Genomic DNA, 15,185 nt, shown 5'->3' with positions numbered 1-15,185 from the left:
TTGGATTGTGATATCTGACAAATTCAATCTTTTGTAGAAACCTGGAGGAATCATAGCACTACTAGACGAAGCCTGGTATGCAGATTCTAAATCTTGTGTTTTCCCCGTTTATTATGTAGTTATTTGCAGGGTTTATAACTCCTATATGATGATAATCTGTGCTGTTTTGGATGAAGGATTTAATATACAACACTATTAAGTTTGTACATTCTTCTGTGTTTTTTTTCATCGTATTGGTTGGACTGATATTTGTCTAATTGTTTGATGCAGCATGTTTCCTAAGTCTACTCATGAAACATTTTCTCAGAAGTTGTACCAGACATTTGCAAAAAACAAGCGCTTCTCTAAACCTAAGCTTTCTCGAACTAGTTTCACCATATCTCACTATGCGGGAGAGGTAAGCACTTTGAGGACAATGTATGTAGCTTCATATTGATATGTAGATTCCACTTGACCCTTTTTTTGCTAAAATATTGCCCATGTTTTCCAGGTTTCTTATCATTCTGATCTGTTTCTAGACAAAAACAAAGATTATGTTGTGGCAGAACATCAGGATCTGTTAACAGCCTCCAAGTGCCCTTTTGTGGTTGGTCTATTCCCTCCACTTCCGGAGGAATCGTCAAAGTCGTCCAAATTTTCTTCCATTGGGTCGCGCTTTAAGGTATTATTGACTTGGCTTCTTCCTGGCTTCTCTCTGGATGAAGTGCACAGCTTCTTTGTTTTGAAGCTGACTTGTTTGCTGAAGTTTAACACCCTATACAGGAAAACTGCAACCATGGAAAGAATGTGTGCTTTCTCATGTGGTTCTCATGCATGAGGGAGAAAATAATTCTAGTTCTTCTCATGCTATAGAAGAGCTACCCGATAATCCTGCATGCAAGGACTTACAGATTTAGAACAATGGCAAGCCAACTGAAGTAGCTATTCTTTTGACATTCAAACTGATAATTCTGTCAAAATGAACTTTACTAAATAGGATAATATGCTGTCCTTAATTGGCAAAATAAAGAAATTCAATCTGAGGGAATGAATTGAAATGTTTCTTTCCATGACCCTGAAAATCTTTCTTATTGGGTCCTTTGAGCACAATTTGGAATTACTTAAAGCCATGGGGCCTCTTTCAGCCATGATATGTAGGCTTGTATAAAGGGTCACAGACAACCATGAGTTCATCATATTATACTAGTTGTATTAAATTAGCTCTTTGTATATCATTGCAAATATCCTTTGAAGTTTTCAAAACCATTTTGACATTATTACAATGCATTGCATCTCTGTGAACTGTATATTTATTTTAATCTGCATTTTTTGTTATGAATCTGCCAAAATAGTAGTCATATATGGAAGAGTGAATCCTCATCTAGAAACAAGTTGATATTTTGTGGAATTAACTTATAGTTGTAATGTCGACTCAACATCTATGGTACCTTAGACTTAAAAGAATGCTATAATTTATATAGGTTTTGTTGAAGTGTGTTAAGTAGGCTGCTCCTCTCTTTTCTTTCAAATGACCCTTTCATTGTTTTGTAATTTGATGTTTCTGAGTAGCCAGGATTCTGTCTCTTTAGTTCTTCAGCAATCTCTGATTACGAACATTTATTATTATATTAGTTCTTTTAAATTTGCGAAGTGATATATTTAGTGCTGTTGACTTCCTCGTATGCATACTTGATATGTGCTACTACTCGCGCACTAGTGATTAAGTGTTAAAAATGCAGCTACTAGTGATTAAGTGTTAAAAATGCAGCTATATATGTTGATCCAGGGTATATATTTCTGATGTTTGAGTTACATTTCAAAATTGCAGCTACAACTTCAGTCTTTAATGGAAACTTTGAGTTCAACGGAACCTCACTACATCAGATGTGTGAAGCCGAACAATGTCCTCAAGCCTGCTATTTTCGAAAACCTCAACATAATCCAACAATTACGTTGTGGTGTAAGTATATTCTGGCAAACCACATACCTCATATTATACTATATTCATATTATCTAACCTGGAAAATTAAGCCGTGGGCTAATGGTTCATTTTTTGGTATTAATTATATGTCTTGGTCATTCTTTTGTGCTGTAGGGTGTTCTTGAGGCAATCAGAATTAGTTGTGCAGGGTACCCCACTAGACGAACGTTCTATGAGTTTCTCCTCCGTTTTGGTGTTCTTGCTCCAGAAGTTTTGGATGGAAAGTAGGTTTCACTTGTATTCTTTTGTTTTCTAGTGTTTAATTTGAGGTTCAGTGTCAGCTATCTATTGTATAAGTTGATTAAATATAGAATGCCCCATGATTTGTTTTTCTGTATTTCTTTCGTGATACCTTGCTCTTTCATTCTTGTTCCTCTTCATTTGTTCTTTTTGTTAAACTATGATTACTTTTGGTGCAGCTATGATGACAAGGTTGCATGCCAGATGATTCTGGATAAAATGGGATTGAAAGGTTATCAGGTAATCATGATGTTTCATTGAATTTATTGTCCAGATCATGCTATTTATGCTGGCATTTTTTGCTTGATGTCCGAAGTGACTTTCAACTTCTGCCACCTTCAAGTAGTTGCAGAATGTTTAGGCGCATGTTTAAAATGTTTCTTTTCCTTTTTGTTTGGGGTTTTCAGCTGATAATATAAAATTTACTTAATATTTTTTTTTTTACTATTGTGTTTTGCTTACCTGTCTATTTAAAATCACTTTGATGTGATGCAATTTTACAAATGGGATCTGAGAACTTCTATTTCATATAGTAACAATGAGCTTGGCTTGGCAGATGGGCAAGGCAAAGGTCTTCCTGCGAGCTGGGCAGATGGCTGAGCTGGATGCGAGAAGAGCTGAGGTTCTTGGAAATGCGGCCAACAAAATTCAAAGGCAAATTCGTACTTACATTGCTCGCAAGGAGTTCATTTCAATACGTAAAGCTGCTATTCAGTTGCAATCATGTTGGCGAGGTAACTTTATGATTCCTTTCTACATTATGCCTTTTTGAGTTTGTTACTTTTTAGTTTTTCATTTAGTGTTCAGTCTTACATGTGAGGTAAGTGTAGCGTTGTTGTTCAAAGAAGTTATTGTAAAATTGCTAAGTCATTTCTTTAGGTTTTGGGCTTGGTGACTTAGGAATTCCTTTGTCAGCAAATTACATTAGAAGTGTAGTTATATTGGAAGCATTAATGGATGAGAATGTTTGGTGTGCATATATCTGCAAGTGTCTTGGGTGTTGATGAGTAAGATGTAATTTAAAATCATATATGACAGTAGTTAAGCATCCTTGGACGAAAGTAGTACTAAGATGGGTGACCTCTTGGGATTATAGAATGTTGGGCAACTAAGAAACAACACGTTTAGAAATTGAATGTAGATGGGATGCGAATGCTTAGATGGATGTGTGGTAAGACTAGGAATAATAAAATTAAATGAATATATTCTTGAAATGGTAGGAGTAGCATTAATTGAAGATAAGTTAAGAGAGAATGGATTAAGACCTAAATTTACATGGGATGCGGTAGTAAAAAAAGATATGAATCTATTTAATTTTACTGATCATATAGCTTTTCGCCATTCATGTAGCTGATGTACTTGAGTGGGACAGAGGACTTAGTTTGGTTTGGTTTGTATATGGCATATCTTTTTTCTTTTTTTGTTTGGGCAACACAACAGGAAGTGGCCCTTACCCATAGAACCCCTAAACCCAGATGAAGGTGGGATTTTGTCCCTGGTCTCAGACAACTACCAAGAGATTTTAGGAACTAACCTCGGTCACACATTCTATGGAACAAATTTGTGTAGTTGGCTTATGCATGGTGCTGTTTTTTTACAGAAAAATTCACTTAAATTGACACCTGTCAATCTAGCTGTTTGGAATTCTGATGCAGAAGAGAACATTTTTCATCTAGCTATTTCACTTGACCAGGTATGCTGGCTTGCAAGCTATATGAACAGTTGCGACAGGAAGCTGCAGCTCTGAAGATCCAGAAGCATTTCCGACGTTATATTGCCCGGAAATCCTATTTAACAGTACGATCATCTGCAATCACATTGCAGACAGGCTTAAGGGCAATGACTGCTTGCAATGAATTCAGATTCAGAAAGCAAACTAAGGCTGCAATCATCATCCAGGTCCTATTACCATATAGTGCTGACTTTAATTTGGTTTTTAAATGATTGTATGTTGAAAAAATTATCTTGTTGCTTGCTTGCAGGCTCTTTTGCGTTGTCATAGATCATATTCTTATTATAAGAGTCTTCAAAAGGCTGCTATTGTTTCTCAATGTGGTTGGAGAGGAAGAGTTGCTCGGCGAGAGCTCAGGAAACTCAAAATGGTTTGATCTCAATCCTTAGTATTCTCTTGGTGGAAGTTTTAATGCATCGTGTGGCTTTGTATTGGGAACAATTTTCTATTTGTTAACTGTTTATGCAAATTCATTCAGGCTTCAAGAGAAACAGGGGCCCTCAAAGAAGCAAAAGACAAGCTAGAAAAGCGTGTGGAAGAACTTACTTGGCGATTGCAGTTAGAGAAGCGATTAAGGGTAATTTTCCTTTCATTTTGTATCATGCTTTACTAATTTATTGAGTTTTGTGAATGGTATGGCAACGTACCAGACTTGACTTGCACCTCATATTTGTTAAATACAGACTGATCTGGAAGAGGCGAAGGCCCAAGAAATTACAAAGTTACAGGATGCTTTGCATGCAATGCAAATACAAGTAGAAGAGGCAAACGCCAAAGTTATTAAAGAACGAGAGGCGGCACGCAAAGCTATTGAAGACGCACCTCCTGTAATTAAGGAAACCCCGGTCATAGTTCAAGACACAGCAAAGATTGATTCCTTGACAGCAGAAGTAGAGAGTTTGAAGGTACAACCTCTGACTTGGATTACCATTGATATGTATAATAGCGAAGACTGAACAATGTAAAAACAAGACCATCTATAGGTTAGACAGCTAAATTATGGAAATCTTTATATTTTACTATTGTTAGGACTTGAGATATGTTGCATCAAAGCAGACTATAACCATAATCTCAGTCTGGTTGGTGGAAGCTTTGGATCTCTAGATGTTGGGATCAAGGCATCCTGGGTTGAATAGAGTAGGTGGAAGCTTTAGATCTCTATATGTTAGCATTAAGACATCCTGGGTTGAATAGTATATGGAAGCTTTAGATACTGTATTAGTCTTTCATGTTTTTATCCCTTGACTGCGTGGGTGATAAAGCTGAATTTCCACAAATTATGGTGTTGCTTCATCTGTCTGTTTGTACTGGTTCTGTCAAAATAGTGAGGTAATACTTTGGTTGCTTTATTGATTGCTAGAGTTTGTCAATCCTCACTACACTTTCCAAGATGGGTTAACTATTGCTTCAGCTTGGTTTATGCACCTGCTTTTCAGTGTTATTAATTGTCTTAATATTGGTTACTCCAACATTTCCATGAACCTTTTTGCTTGCTATCAAATGAAGTTACTGCACAAACACATTGATTATCATTCAGCTGTTCTTGGAATTCATTTGTCGCCCTATTGAAAATAATTTATGCACCTGTTTTTTTTTTTTTTTTTTTTTTTTTTTTTTTTTTTTTTTTTTTTTTTTTTTTTCAGTGCATCGCCTTGATGCTTTTTTAATAAAGTTTGCTTATTTATAAATATATATATATATATTAATGAAAAGTGATGTAGGAATTGAACATGTGGAGTTCACTGACTTGAGGAATGCTTCAAATTATACAGGCTTCACTGTTATCAGAAAGACAGGCAGCTGAAGAAGCTCGGAAGGCTCGTACAGATGCTGAGGTTAGAAACACAAAGATGGTTAATAAACTTGAAGATGCAGAGCGTAAAGTGGACCAGCTTCAAGATTCTGTACAGAGGTCTGCAAACTCAATATGAAAAATTGAACTCTTAGAAATTTATATCTTGTTTTAAATAGTAAAAAATGTATGAAGAAACAAACAATCAGCCAATATCTGTGTTAAACCTTCCAATCTGGCATATGCGACTGGAACTTCGATAACCTTAGTTGCATGAATAGTGAGCGATATTTGGACATTTTTTTTTTATATAATGTCTGCCTGTTCTTTATTCCGATTGCATCTTTAGTTCTCCATTATGAAATTTTGTTAGGAAAGATCCTAGTGGTGAGATATCAATTGTTATATGTTTAGATGCACATGCATACACCTATGCATTCTAGTATTGTTGTGATCGTTGTAATATTTATGAAGCTTTTTTACTTCTTTGGATTCAGGCTTGAGGAGAAACTTTCCAATATGGAGTCTGAGAATCAAGTACTACGTCAGCAAGCATTGACAATGTCACCAACTGGGAAAGCTTTATCTGCACGACCAAGGACAACAATTATTCAGGTACTATTGATTATTTTATCATTGTTCACTATTGTACTTGTTCATGTAGATGCATTATGAGTGTTTCTTTGTACACAATTGCCGAGTTTTTCTTTTTACACAACTGCTGAGTGTTTCTTTTTACACAATTCCAGAGAACTCCTGAGAATGGCAATGTTGTAAATGGAGAAACAAAGATTGCACCGGTAAGAAGACATTATTACTTTCATCAAATGCAGAATAGGGCAAAGTTTGATGCGTTGGAAATGTCCAGAAAATTGTATTGCTTACAATATGCTATTTGTCTCAGGACACGACTGCTGCACTATCAAATCCACGGGAGCCTGAATCTGAGGAAAAGCCACAAAAATCCCTGAATGAAAAGCAGCAAGTGAGTAGCCGTTGGCATGAATGGAGCAAATTGGATCCATCATGCATGACTACTATCTATTTGGTTTTCCATTTCGATCTTGATCTTGACTCTGAAAGGATCATGTTTAATTTCTAATTTGCTTTCTGTAAACTGCTTTACTGGTACAGGAGAACCAGGACATGCTAATCAAGTGTATTACACAAGACTTGGGATTTTCTGGGGGCAAGCCAATTGCTGCTTGTGTCATATACAAATGCCTCCTTCACTGGAGGTCATTTGAAGTTGAAAGAACTAGTGTGTTTGACCGTATAATTCAAACAATTGCTTCATCCATAGAGGTGGGTGTTTTGATTCTTTTTTAAGTACAATCACTGTCATCATTTATATTTTTTGACCACTTTCTGCGACTGTTGAACGAATTGTAAATTATGTCTCGATAATATTCTCTCTCGTAAGAAATGAGTTCAATGACTACTTTATGCTAAAATCAAGAACTTCTAATTTTATTGAAGGTGCAAGATAATAATGATGTATTAGCCTACTGGTTATCTAATACATCCACTTTGTTGTTGCTGCTCCAACACACACTCAAAGCAAGCGGAGCAGCTAGCATGACTCCCCAGCGGCGAAGATCATCTTCGACTTCTCTTTTTGGGAGGATGTCCCAAGTATGAAGAAAAGCTTACCTTCTTGCTGTCTTCTTCTAGTGAGTTTATGATTGTTTGCTCTTTCTAATCATTGTTTATATTATTTAATTCAAGGGATTAAGATCATCTCCCCAAAGTGCCGGGCTCTCATTTCTTAATGGTCGTGTGCTTGGTAGACTGGACGACTTGCGGCAGGTTGAGGCCAAGTACCCAGCTTTGCTGTTTAAACAGCAGCTTACCGCCTTCCTTGAGAAAATATATGGAATGATTAGAGACAATCTAAAGAAAGAGATTTCTCCATTGCTTGGATTATGTATCCAGGTATGTCATCGTTTTAAGCATATATGCTACGATTGCTTTCATTTGCCCCCCCAAAAAGGAAGAAAATAAACTGGTTTTGAAGACAGCTCATGATTTTAGTTGTTTTGAGTTATTAAAAATAAATAGAATACACTATTTTGCTGTTATATCCTTCAACTCAGGAGTAGAACGAAATCAATAATACAATTCTCTATTTCTCTTTATACATTAAATTTCTACATGGTATCAGAGCAAGGTTAAGCACTTAGTATTTTTCGTTTCACCGGCGGGCGGCAACCTCGCCTTGGCCGCCCGCCGGACCTCAACCTATTCCGCTTATTTTCTACACATACTTTCCCATCACTGCCTAAATCCTCTCTCTTGAGGCCAATGTGAATTCCTCTTCTTCATAATCTGCACTAACTGTGGCATCTTTTCCTGGGGCAAACTCTGCAACCCAACACTCAATCTATGCTTCTCCTCCATGCTCATTTGCCTCTTGTTAGGATCCTTCGCCTTCGGCTTTGGTTTGGGCTTCGCCACAGCCTTGAGCTTCACTGCAGCTTTCAGCTTCACGGCAGCCTTCGGTTTCACAGCAGCTTTTGGCTTCGCAGCTGGCTTGGCCTTTGCCGCTGGCTTGGGCTTCACAGCGGCTTTAGCTTTTGGCGCAGCAGCTTTTGTCTTAGCCGGAGCCTTCTTTTCCTTTTTCGCTTTTACAGCCTTCGGCTTTGCAGCAGCCTTCGGCTTTGCTTCCCTCTGGTGGCTCCCCAGGTTCCACCTGAGCTGCATGATTCATTTATAGCTGCAATTGATAAGGGAAGTATTAGAACAATGCCCAATAGAAGTATGCCAGCTGCTCCTTACCCTACTCCTGGAGCACTATTAATAGGTGATGCTTTCAACATGCGTCATCCTTTAACTGGTGGAGGAATGACTGGAGCCCTGTATAAGGTGTTTTGTGCATCTCCTGATCAAGCAAGGAAGGAAATGCGTGAAGCATGTTTTGATTATTTGAGCCTTGGAGGTGTGTGTTCAACAGGACCAGTGGCTTTACTCTCTGGTCTAAATCCTAGCCCGTTGAGCTTGATACTCCATTTCTTTGCTATAGCCATATATGGTGTTGGCCGTCTCTTGCTACCATTTCCTTTCCCTAAGCGCCTGTGGATAGCAGCTAGATTATTTTTGGGTGCATCGGCTATCATTTTTCCCCTCTTTCTCTCACATGGGCTTGTCCCCTCTCTCTCTTCCGTTTGATTTCAAAATTCATTATTTTTATTTATTTTCTCCAAACCACTTTCCTTATTTTCCCTATCTTTCATTTTGATTTCAAATATATTTTTATTATTTCTTTCTTTATTTTTCTTTCACATTATTTTTTAATCTTTTTCAAATTCCATTCATACCATATAGCTTTGCACACCAAACCATCTTTTATTCATCTCAGGGATCAACCCCGATCACAATTTTAACAAAAAAAAAAAAAAAAAAAAAAAAAAAACCACAACAACACAAACCACAACACCACAAGATTTGTTTTCTTTTCTGCAAACGGCCACCCACCGACCTCACTTTTTCGCCTATTCCGCCGGTCTTTTCTTCTTGCCTCCGTCCTGGGCGGCCCTTGACGGTGTTGCTTCCGTGTTTCCCACTCCACTGGGCACGATCACTCCACCCTGCTCCTCCACTACAGCATATGGCGGACCTCCAAATCGGAACATAACGGTGGCCTTCCGCTTCAGCTCCTTATTTTCCGCCTTTAGCACACTTAACTCTGCTCGCGCATCCTTATACATGCGTTGGAGCAGAGCCAGTTGGGCGTTTAACTGCTGCACCTCATTTGTCCTACTCTGCAGCCGGTTCGACAAATTTGTAACCGCAGTCATGGTTTTCACACATGACTTCAATGTATACTGATTGGCCTCCACATCCGACTGCACTGCCATTCTTTGCTCCACCGACCGCATCGGAAAGTTCAACGGAGCAAAACCAGAGGTGTTTGGTTGAGGTTCACGGGCCTCCGCACCAGTTATCTCTCTTGTTGACTCGTTGAGGTCGGGAAAGAGAGTGAGTAGACCACGGGATGAAGAGGCCATATTCTGGGTAGCTGAACGGGAAGAAGAGGCCATGTTTTTTGGGTTGTTGAGTGTTTCAGCGAAATAGCAATTTCAGACTGATAATGTTCGGAAGGGGAGTGTTTCAAGATTTGCAGCTCTTAGAGGCAATCTCTCAGAAAAACGAATATTTCTCTCAGAAAATGAAGAGTTTTTCAGAAGTTTTTTCCCAGGTTTTTTTGTCTTCGCTTCTGCCTCAAGCACAGCCTCCGCATTGGTTTATATCGACACTGACGACGCGGCCGACACGCCACTCTGTCGCTCACGTGCCTCGCCGCGTCTCCGGCTCACCTTTTGATGGCTCGACGTTTTCTGTCGGGCACGACTTTTGATGAAGTGGGCGCGCCTTTTGAGGGCGCAACTTTTGATGGCACGTCTTTTTATGGATTGGGCACGCATTTTGATGGCACGTCTTTTTATGGATTGGACACGCCTTTTGATGACACGCCTTTTGAAAGATTTGGCACGCCTTTTGAGGGTGCGACTTTTTAGGGGTCCGACAAGACTCTGTAAACTGTCCCGACATTGATTCCGGTTAGCTCCTTCATGGGTCCGACAAGACTCTGTAAACTGTCTCGACATTGATTCCGGTTAGCTCCTTTATGGGTCCGACAAGACTCTGTAAACTGTCCCGACATTAATTCCGGTTAGCTCCTTTATGGGTCCGACAAGACTCTGTAAACTGTCCCGACATTGATTCCGGTTAGCTCCTTTATGGGTCCGACAAGACTCTGTAAACTGTCCCGACATTGATTCCGGTTAGTTTCTACAAGGGTCCAGCAAGATTCTGTAAACTGTCACAACAACTGTCACAACATTGTCTGCTACAACGGTCCGACATGACCCCATAAACTGTCTTCTACATCGGTCTGACACCACCATACAGTGTCCTCTACAACGTTATGACACCCCCATACAGTGTCCTCTACAACGTTATGACACCACCATCCAGTGTCTTCACCAATGGTCTGACACCACCATACAGTGTCACCTATCCTCTTTTATTTTTATGTATTTTCTTGTTTTGTAACTCTCTCCAAACTCAAGTTGGTTAGTTCATATCCCCCTTGAGTTTGCGGGGGGCTGTTAAAACCTATCACCTACTTCACCCACTTAAACCTACTCTACTAAACCTAACCCACTACACCACTACCACCTCACCTACTCCACTAAACCTAACCCACTACACCACTACCACCTCCACTTCACCTACTCCTTACCTACTACACACTCACCCTCTTCTATATATAGGAATCATGAATCATTGTAATAAATCAATATAAATCAAATCAATAATACAATTCTCTATTTCTCTTTATACATTAAATTTCTACATCCTCCATGCCTTATTGCCCAACTAAGCCTTTTCCCAACTACTTGGGGTTGGCTACATGAATCCTATTTTTCCATTCCACTCAATTAAAGGTCATAATCTCTGTTAAACCGTAAGTATCATGTTTTATTATCTTAACCCAAGTTAGTTTTGGTTTCGCCCATCTCACACCAGACCATCCTAAATTCCTAATTGATTTTCTCTCATTTTGCTAAAACCATATCATGGATTCATTAGTCCTAACCTTATCTCTCCTAGTTTTGCCACACTTCCTCCATACCTTATTGCCTATTGCCTATTGCCTATTTGCTCAACACTCATATTCCAATCATGTTGGCTGGACAGACTTAGCTTCAATTATTAAAAAAAGACCTAACTTTCAGCTAACATAGTAAAACAAAGAATTACAGTCCAAGTTAGCCTCCTGACTGTCTTATAGCCCATAAGATTTGATTAAAGAAAATTGTAAGGTCATAATTCTTTCGTGCTCGAGGACCTAAGAGAACAAGTTTTTGCTACTTTGTTTAGTTTCCATGGATATGGGTAACTTTAATAAAAAAAAACCCTAAAAGAAGTTAAGCTAGCCATGTGAGGTTGCCTAAATCCTCCAAGGGTTAGAAAATCGAGTAGGATACTGGCAAAGATCTTTCTCTGGATCTGAAGTGTTTATGTGGTGTGGTTCAATGCAGGCACCTAGGACGTCTCGTGCAAGTTTAGTGAAGGGGCGTTCTCACGCTCATGCTGTTGCTCAACAAGCTCTGATTGCTCATTGGCAAAGTATTGTGAAAAGCTTAGACAACTACTCGAGGATGATGAAAGCGAACTTCGTGAGTTCTGAAGTTTACATAATTTGGCAAGAACAAAGATGACTTTTTCAGGAATCGTATTAATTTCTTACATACTGTTGCTTTACAGGTTCCCCCTTTCCTAGTACGCAAAGTGTTCACTCAGATATTCTCATTTATCAATGTTCAGTTATTCAACAGGTAAATCTACCAAAATCTTATTCTATTTTCGTTTTTCCACATGCAGTCTGGCTAATAATTTTACCTACTAATTAATTTTAGACTTACTGCAAACATTCATTAGCCTTTGTTCCTGTTCCTCTCTGCAGTCTTCTTTTGCGACGAGAGTGTTGCTCATTCAGTAATGGGGAGTATGTAAAATCGGGGTTAGCTGAATTAGAACAGTGGTGTGGCGATGCAACAGAGGAGGTAAGCAGTATTCAATAGTAATAACTTTATTACGTGCACTCATTTTGAGGTCTTATCTCCTCCACGTCTTTTGGTGTTCAGTATGCAGGATCAGCTTGGGATGAACTGAAGCATATTAGACAGGCTGTTGGGTTCCTGGTATGATATGGTTTTGTGGCCTTATATTCTACATTGATTATTGTTACAATCTAAGAAACACAGACATGTGACATGACAGACACAACATGGACACGTAAACATGGAAATTTTCAAAATATGTACAACACGATGCATCGACACGTGGGGATATACACTCATAAATATGAGTATTATTTAAAAATAATAAAGTTCAAAGTTCAAAGTAGGAGAATGGGTATGGAATTATGCTGTTTTTCTTTTATCATTGTTAGATTTCAAGTTATTTTTTGCAAACTCGTTATATTTTTCATGCGTGCCTAAGTAACAGACCAGTGTTCTCAAAGTGTTCGAATTGTGTCTGAGTTTATAAAATATTTAAAAATAGTAAGATATTTTTGTTAGTGTCCGACGCGTGCCGTGTCGTGTTGGTGTCTATCACAGCGCATTACCTTCTTAGTGGTTTTCTTGCTTCTTAGGTTATAATCACATATATTGCTTATTTATCTTCTGTTTTATTTCCTTTGCAACTCAGGTCATACATCAAAAGCCCAAAAAGACCTTGAATGAAATAACAAATGAACTTTGCCCGGTGAGTGAAACTTATCTTTTTCTAGCTGTCATTTTTTAAAATATCTTAGCTTGCTTCGTTTTCTATGTTCTCTTTTTTCATCATTTAACTTTTGTTTAATGCTTCTTCAGGTTCTCAGCATACAACAATTATACAGGATCAGTACGATGTATTGGGATGACAAATACGGCACACACAGTGTCTCTTCAGATGTAAGTTAAGTTTGGTCGACAATGAGTTGTTGTATCCCTTGGCTTGTTTCTGATTCGGTTTGACAATTGTTTTTTTAGCAACTTTTTTGTTGACTTTTTTTCCTCTGTAGTGAACTTTAAAAAAAAATCAAAAACTTTTCATTTTTAGGTTCTACTTGACTAGAGGACTTGAAAAGTAAATTGAAAAAAGGTCACTAAAGACCAATTGGCTTCTTTTTTTTAGTGGCTTTTTCGGTCTTTGGTGGACTTCTTTTGAATCCCCCCCCCCCCCCCCCCGCCCCGCGGGTAAAAAAAAAAAAAATTTACATTTTAGATCCTTCTAAACTAGATGGAGCTGATAAGTAAAAGTTTTAATTTGAAAAAATTTCACTAAAAACAAAGTTCAGTAAAAATGTGGCTTTTTTAACTGTTGCCAAACATAATGACACTTGACTGGCCATGTTCAATTCTTTATTTTTGTTGCTTTTGTTGTACTCTTTATTTCTTGCAAATTCAAGTTAGAAATACCCTGAGTGGTACAGGTTATTTCGAGTATGAGAGTTATGATGACAGAAGACTCGAACAACGCTGTGAGCAGTTCCTTTTTGTTGGATGACGATTCAAGGTAACCTTTTTTAATATAAATAACAGTGTTTGATTCTTTTTTGTGTTGATCAATATAGCCCATCACACAACTAATTTATTTTTCAAATAATTATCCATTTGCAGCATTCCCTTTTCTGTGGATGACATATCCAAGTCAATGCAACAAATCGAGATTGTCAACATCGAACCTCCGCCTCTGATTCGAGAAAACTCGGGGTTTGCATTTTTACATCAACGTGCCGATTGAAGACATCATGGTGTCTTAAACTTGAATCCCCCACCTCTGTGCTTTTCAACTCTGCACATCAATGAATGTGCGAAAACCTTGTGCATACAGATTTCACAGCCCTTCACCGCACCCTTGTGTATCGTACATATATTTTCCATTTTCCCGCGGCTAGGGATCTTTATTTTGAGTCCAGGTCGGTCCATTCTTTTTTTATTTTTTATTTTTATTTTCTTCTTTTTTAATCCTCGTAGCTTTTCGATACGGGGGACATTCTTTAGGAAGCCGTGTTTTTTTTAATTAGCATGACGACCATATGCGTGTACCGGAACATGCATTTGGTTTCCGGCAACTTGTCACATCGACAAGGAGCGGAGCTTCTACATTTGTTTTTGTTGTTCGGTATCATTTTGATGATGTTGATGGTAGTGATTTGGTGAGTGTAATTAATCAACAGTACCTGCAAATTTTAGGTCAATATATTTGGAGTAGTGTGGAAGCAAAATGTATCCAAAGGGTGATGTAATGTTTTCTTGTTCATTGAGGTCACTGTTCTCTCAATGTATCCTTTGCATTGTAAATTACTTTCTCTGCCATTTGCTTTTGTTTTCTTGAAGATAGCATATGTGTTTTATTGAATTGTATATGCGGTGCACTGTCATCTTCTACATATTATGTGTTTGTGTTTGTCTGTGAGAGAGTTGATTTTAGGATTTCTTTATCAAATTCGCGTGTTAGGAACTTAATTTTTCAAATTTAAGCAGAGTTTTGAACTTGTAAATCAAATCCATGTATTGTGAAGTCGCATGACTTCAATGGAAAGGACTCTTTCTTGAAGTTAAAGCATAACTGCATGAAATTATTTAAATTTAATAAATGGGAAAAATCATAGCAAAATGAAGAGGTCTTTCAAAAAAATTAAATAAAATTGCAATAAAGGACTTTAGAGGGCTTTGTAATGTTATTTATTAGAATTTGTGAGAAGAGTTTGTCATGTGTGGTAGGATTCATCTTACAATTATTTAGATAAGTAATTAGGCATTTTATTAAACCTATAGCTTGTAGGGGAAACAAAAAAAGATTTATGAATGGAATCAAATATATAGTATTTGTAGAAAGAAAGAAAAAAAAGTATTTGGTCATTTTTAGTATAAACGAAGAGAGTCAAACATAAAAACAAA

The 15,185-nt window shown here is 37.9% G+C and overlaps 1 protein-coding gene across 3 annotated transcripts in view; it reads left to right on the top strand.

Annotated features, from left to right (window-relative positions):
- LOC114276672 (myosin-17-like) overlaps positions 1–14,648 on the top strand; it is a 22,592-nt gene extending 7,944 nt beyond the window's left edge. For 2 of the 3 annotated variants that reach the window (XM_028218478.2, XM_082902775.1), the window contains 26 exons: positions 38–75; positions 271–397; positions 491–661; positions 1,808–1,939; positions 2,075–2,184; positions 2,380–2,440; positions 2,757–2,934; positions 3,894–4,099; positions 4,183–4,302; positions 4,411–4,509; positions 4,616–4,837; positions 5,705–5,844; positions 6,222–6,339; positions 6,474–6,524; positions 6,629–6,709; positions 6,859–7,029; positions 7,204–7,359; positions 7,453–7,659; positions 11,772–11,909; positions 11,998–12,068; positions 12,197–12,296; positions 12,378–12,434; positions 12,946–13,002; positions 13,113–13,193; positions 13,715–13,797; positions 13,902–14,648. In XM_028218478.2, the coding sequence (XP_028074279.2) occupies positions 38–75; positions 271–397; positions 491–661; positions 1,808–1,939; positions 2,075–2,184; positions 2,380–2,440; positions 2,757–2,934; positions 3,894–4,099; positions 4,183–4,302; positions 4,411–4,509; positions 4,616–4,837; positions 5,705–5,844; positions 6,222–6,339; positions 6,474–6,524; positions 6,629–6,709; positions 6,859–7,029; positions 7,204–7,359; positions 7,453–7,659; positions 11,772–11,909; positions 11,998–12,068; positions 12,197–12,296; positions 12,378–12,434; positions 12,946–13,002; positions 13,113–13,193; positions 13,715–13,797; positions 13,902–14,025 (3,099 nt within the window). In that variant the 3' untranslated portion in view covers positions 14,026–14,648. Of the gene's footprint in view, positions 1–37; positions 76–270; positions 398–490; positions 662–1,807; positions 1,940–2,074; positions 2,185–2,379; positions 2,441–2,756; positions 2,935–3,893; positions 4,100–4,182; positions 4,303–4,410; positions 4,510–4,615; positions 4,838–5,704; positions 5,845–6,221; positions 6,340–6,473; positions 6,525–6,628; positions 6,710–6,858; positions 7,030–7,203; positions 7,360–7,452; positions 7,660–11,771; positions 11,910–11,997; positions 12,069–12,171; positions 12,297–12,377; positions 12,435–12,945; positions 13,003–13,112; positions 13,194–13,714; positions 13,798–13,901 lie in introns of all 3 variants that reach the window. The other variant, XR_014349204.1, reaches the window with a different exon arrangement.
- The last annotated feature ends 537 nt before the right edge of the window (positions 14,649–15,185 follow it).

Source organism: Camellia sinensis, chromosome 13, assembly GCF_055761805.1.
Source record: "Camellia sinensis isolate YWXY chromosome 13, ASM5576180v1, whole genome shotgun sequence".
Taxonomy (NCBI): Eukaryota; Viridiplantae; Streptophyta; class Magnoliopsida; order Ericales; family Theaceae; genus Camellia; species Camellia sinensis.
The sequence above is the reverse complement of the archived record's forward strand: the minus strand, read 5'-3'. Positions and strand labels throughout refer to the sequence as shown.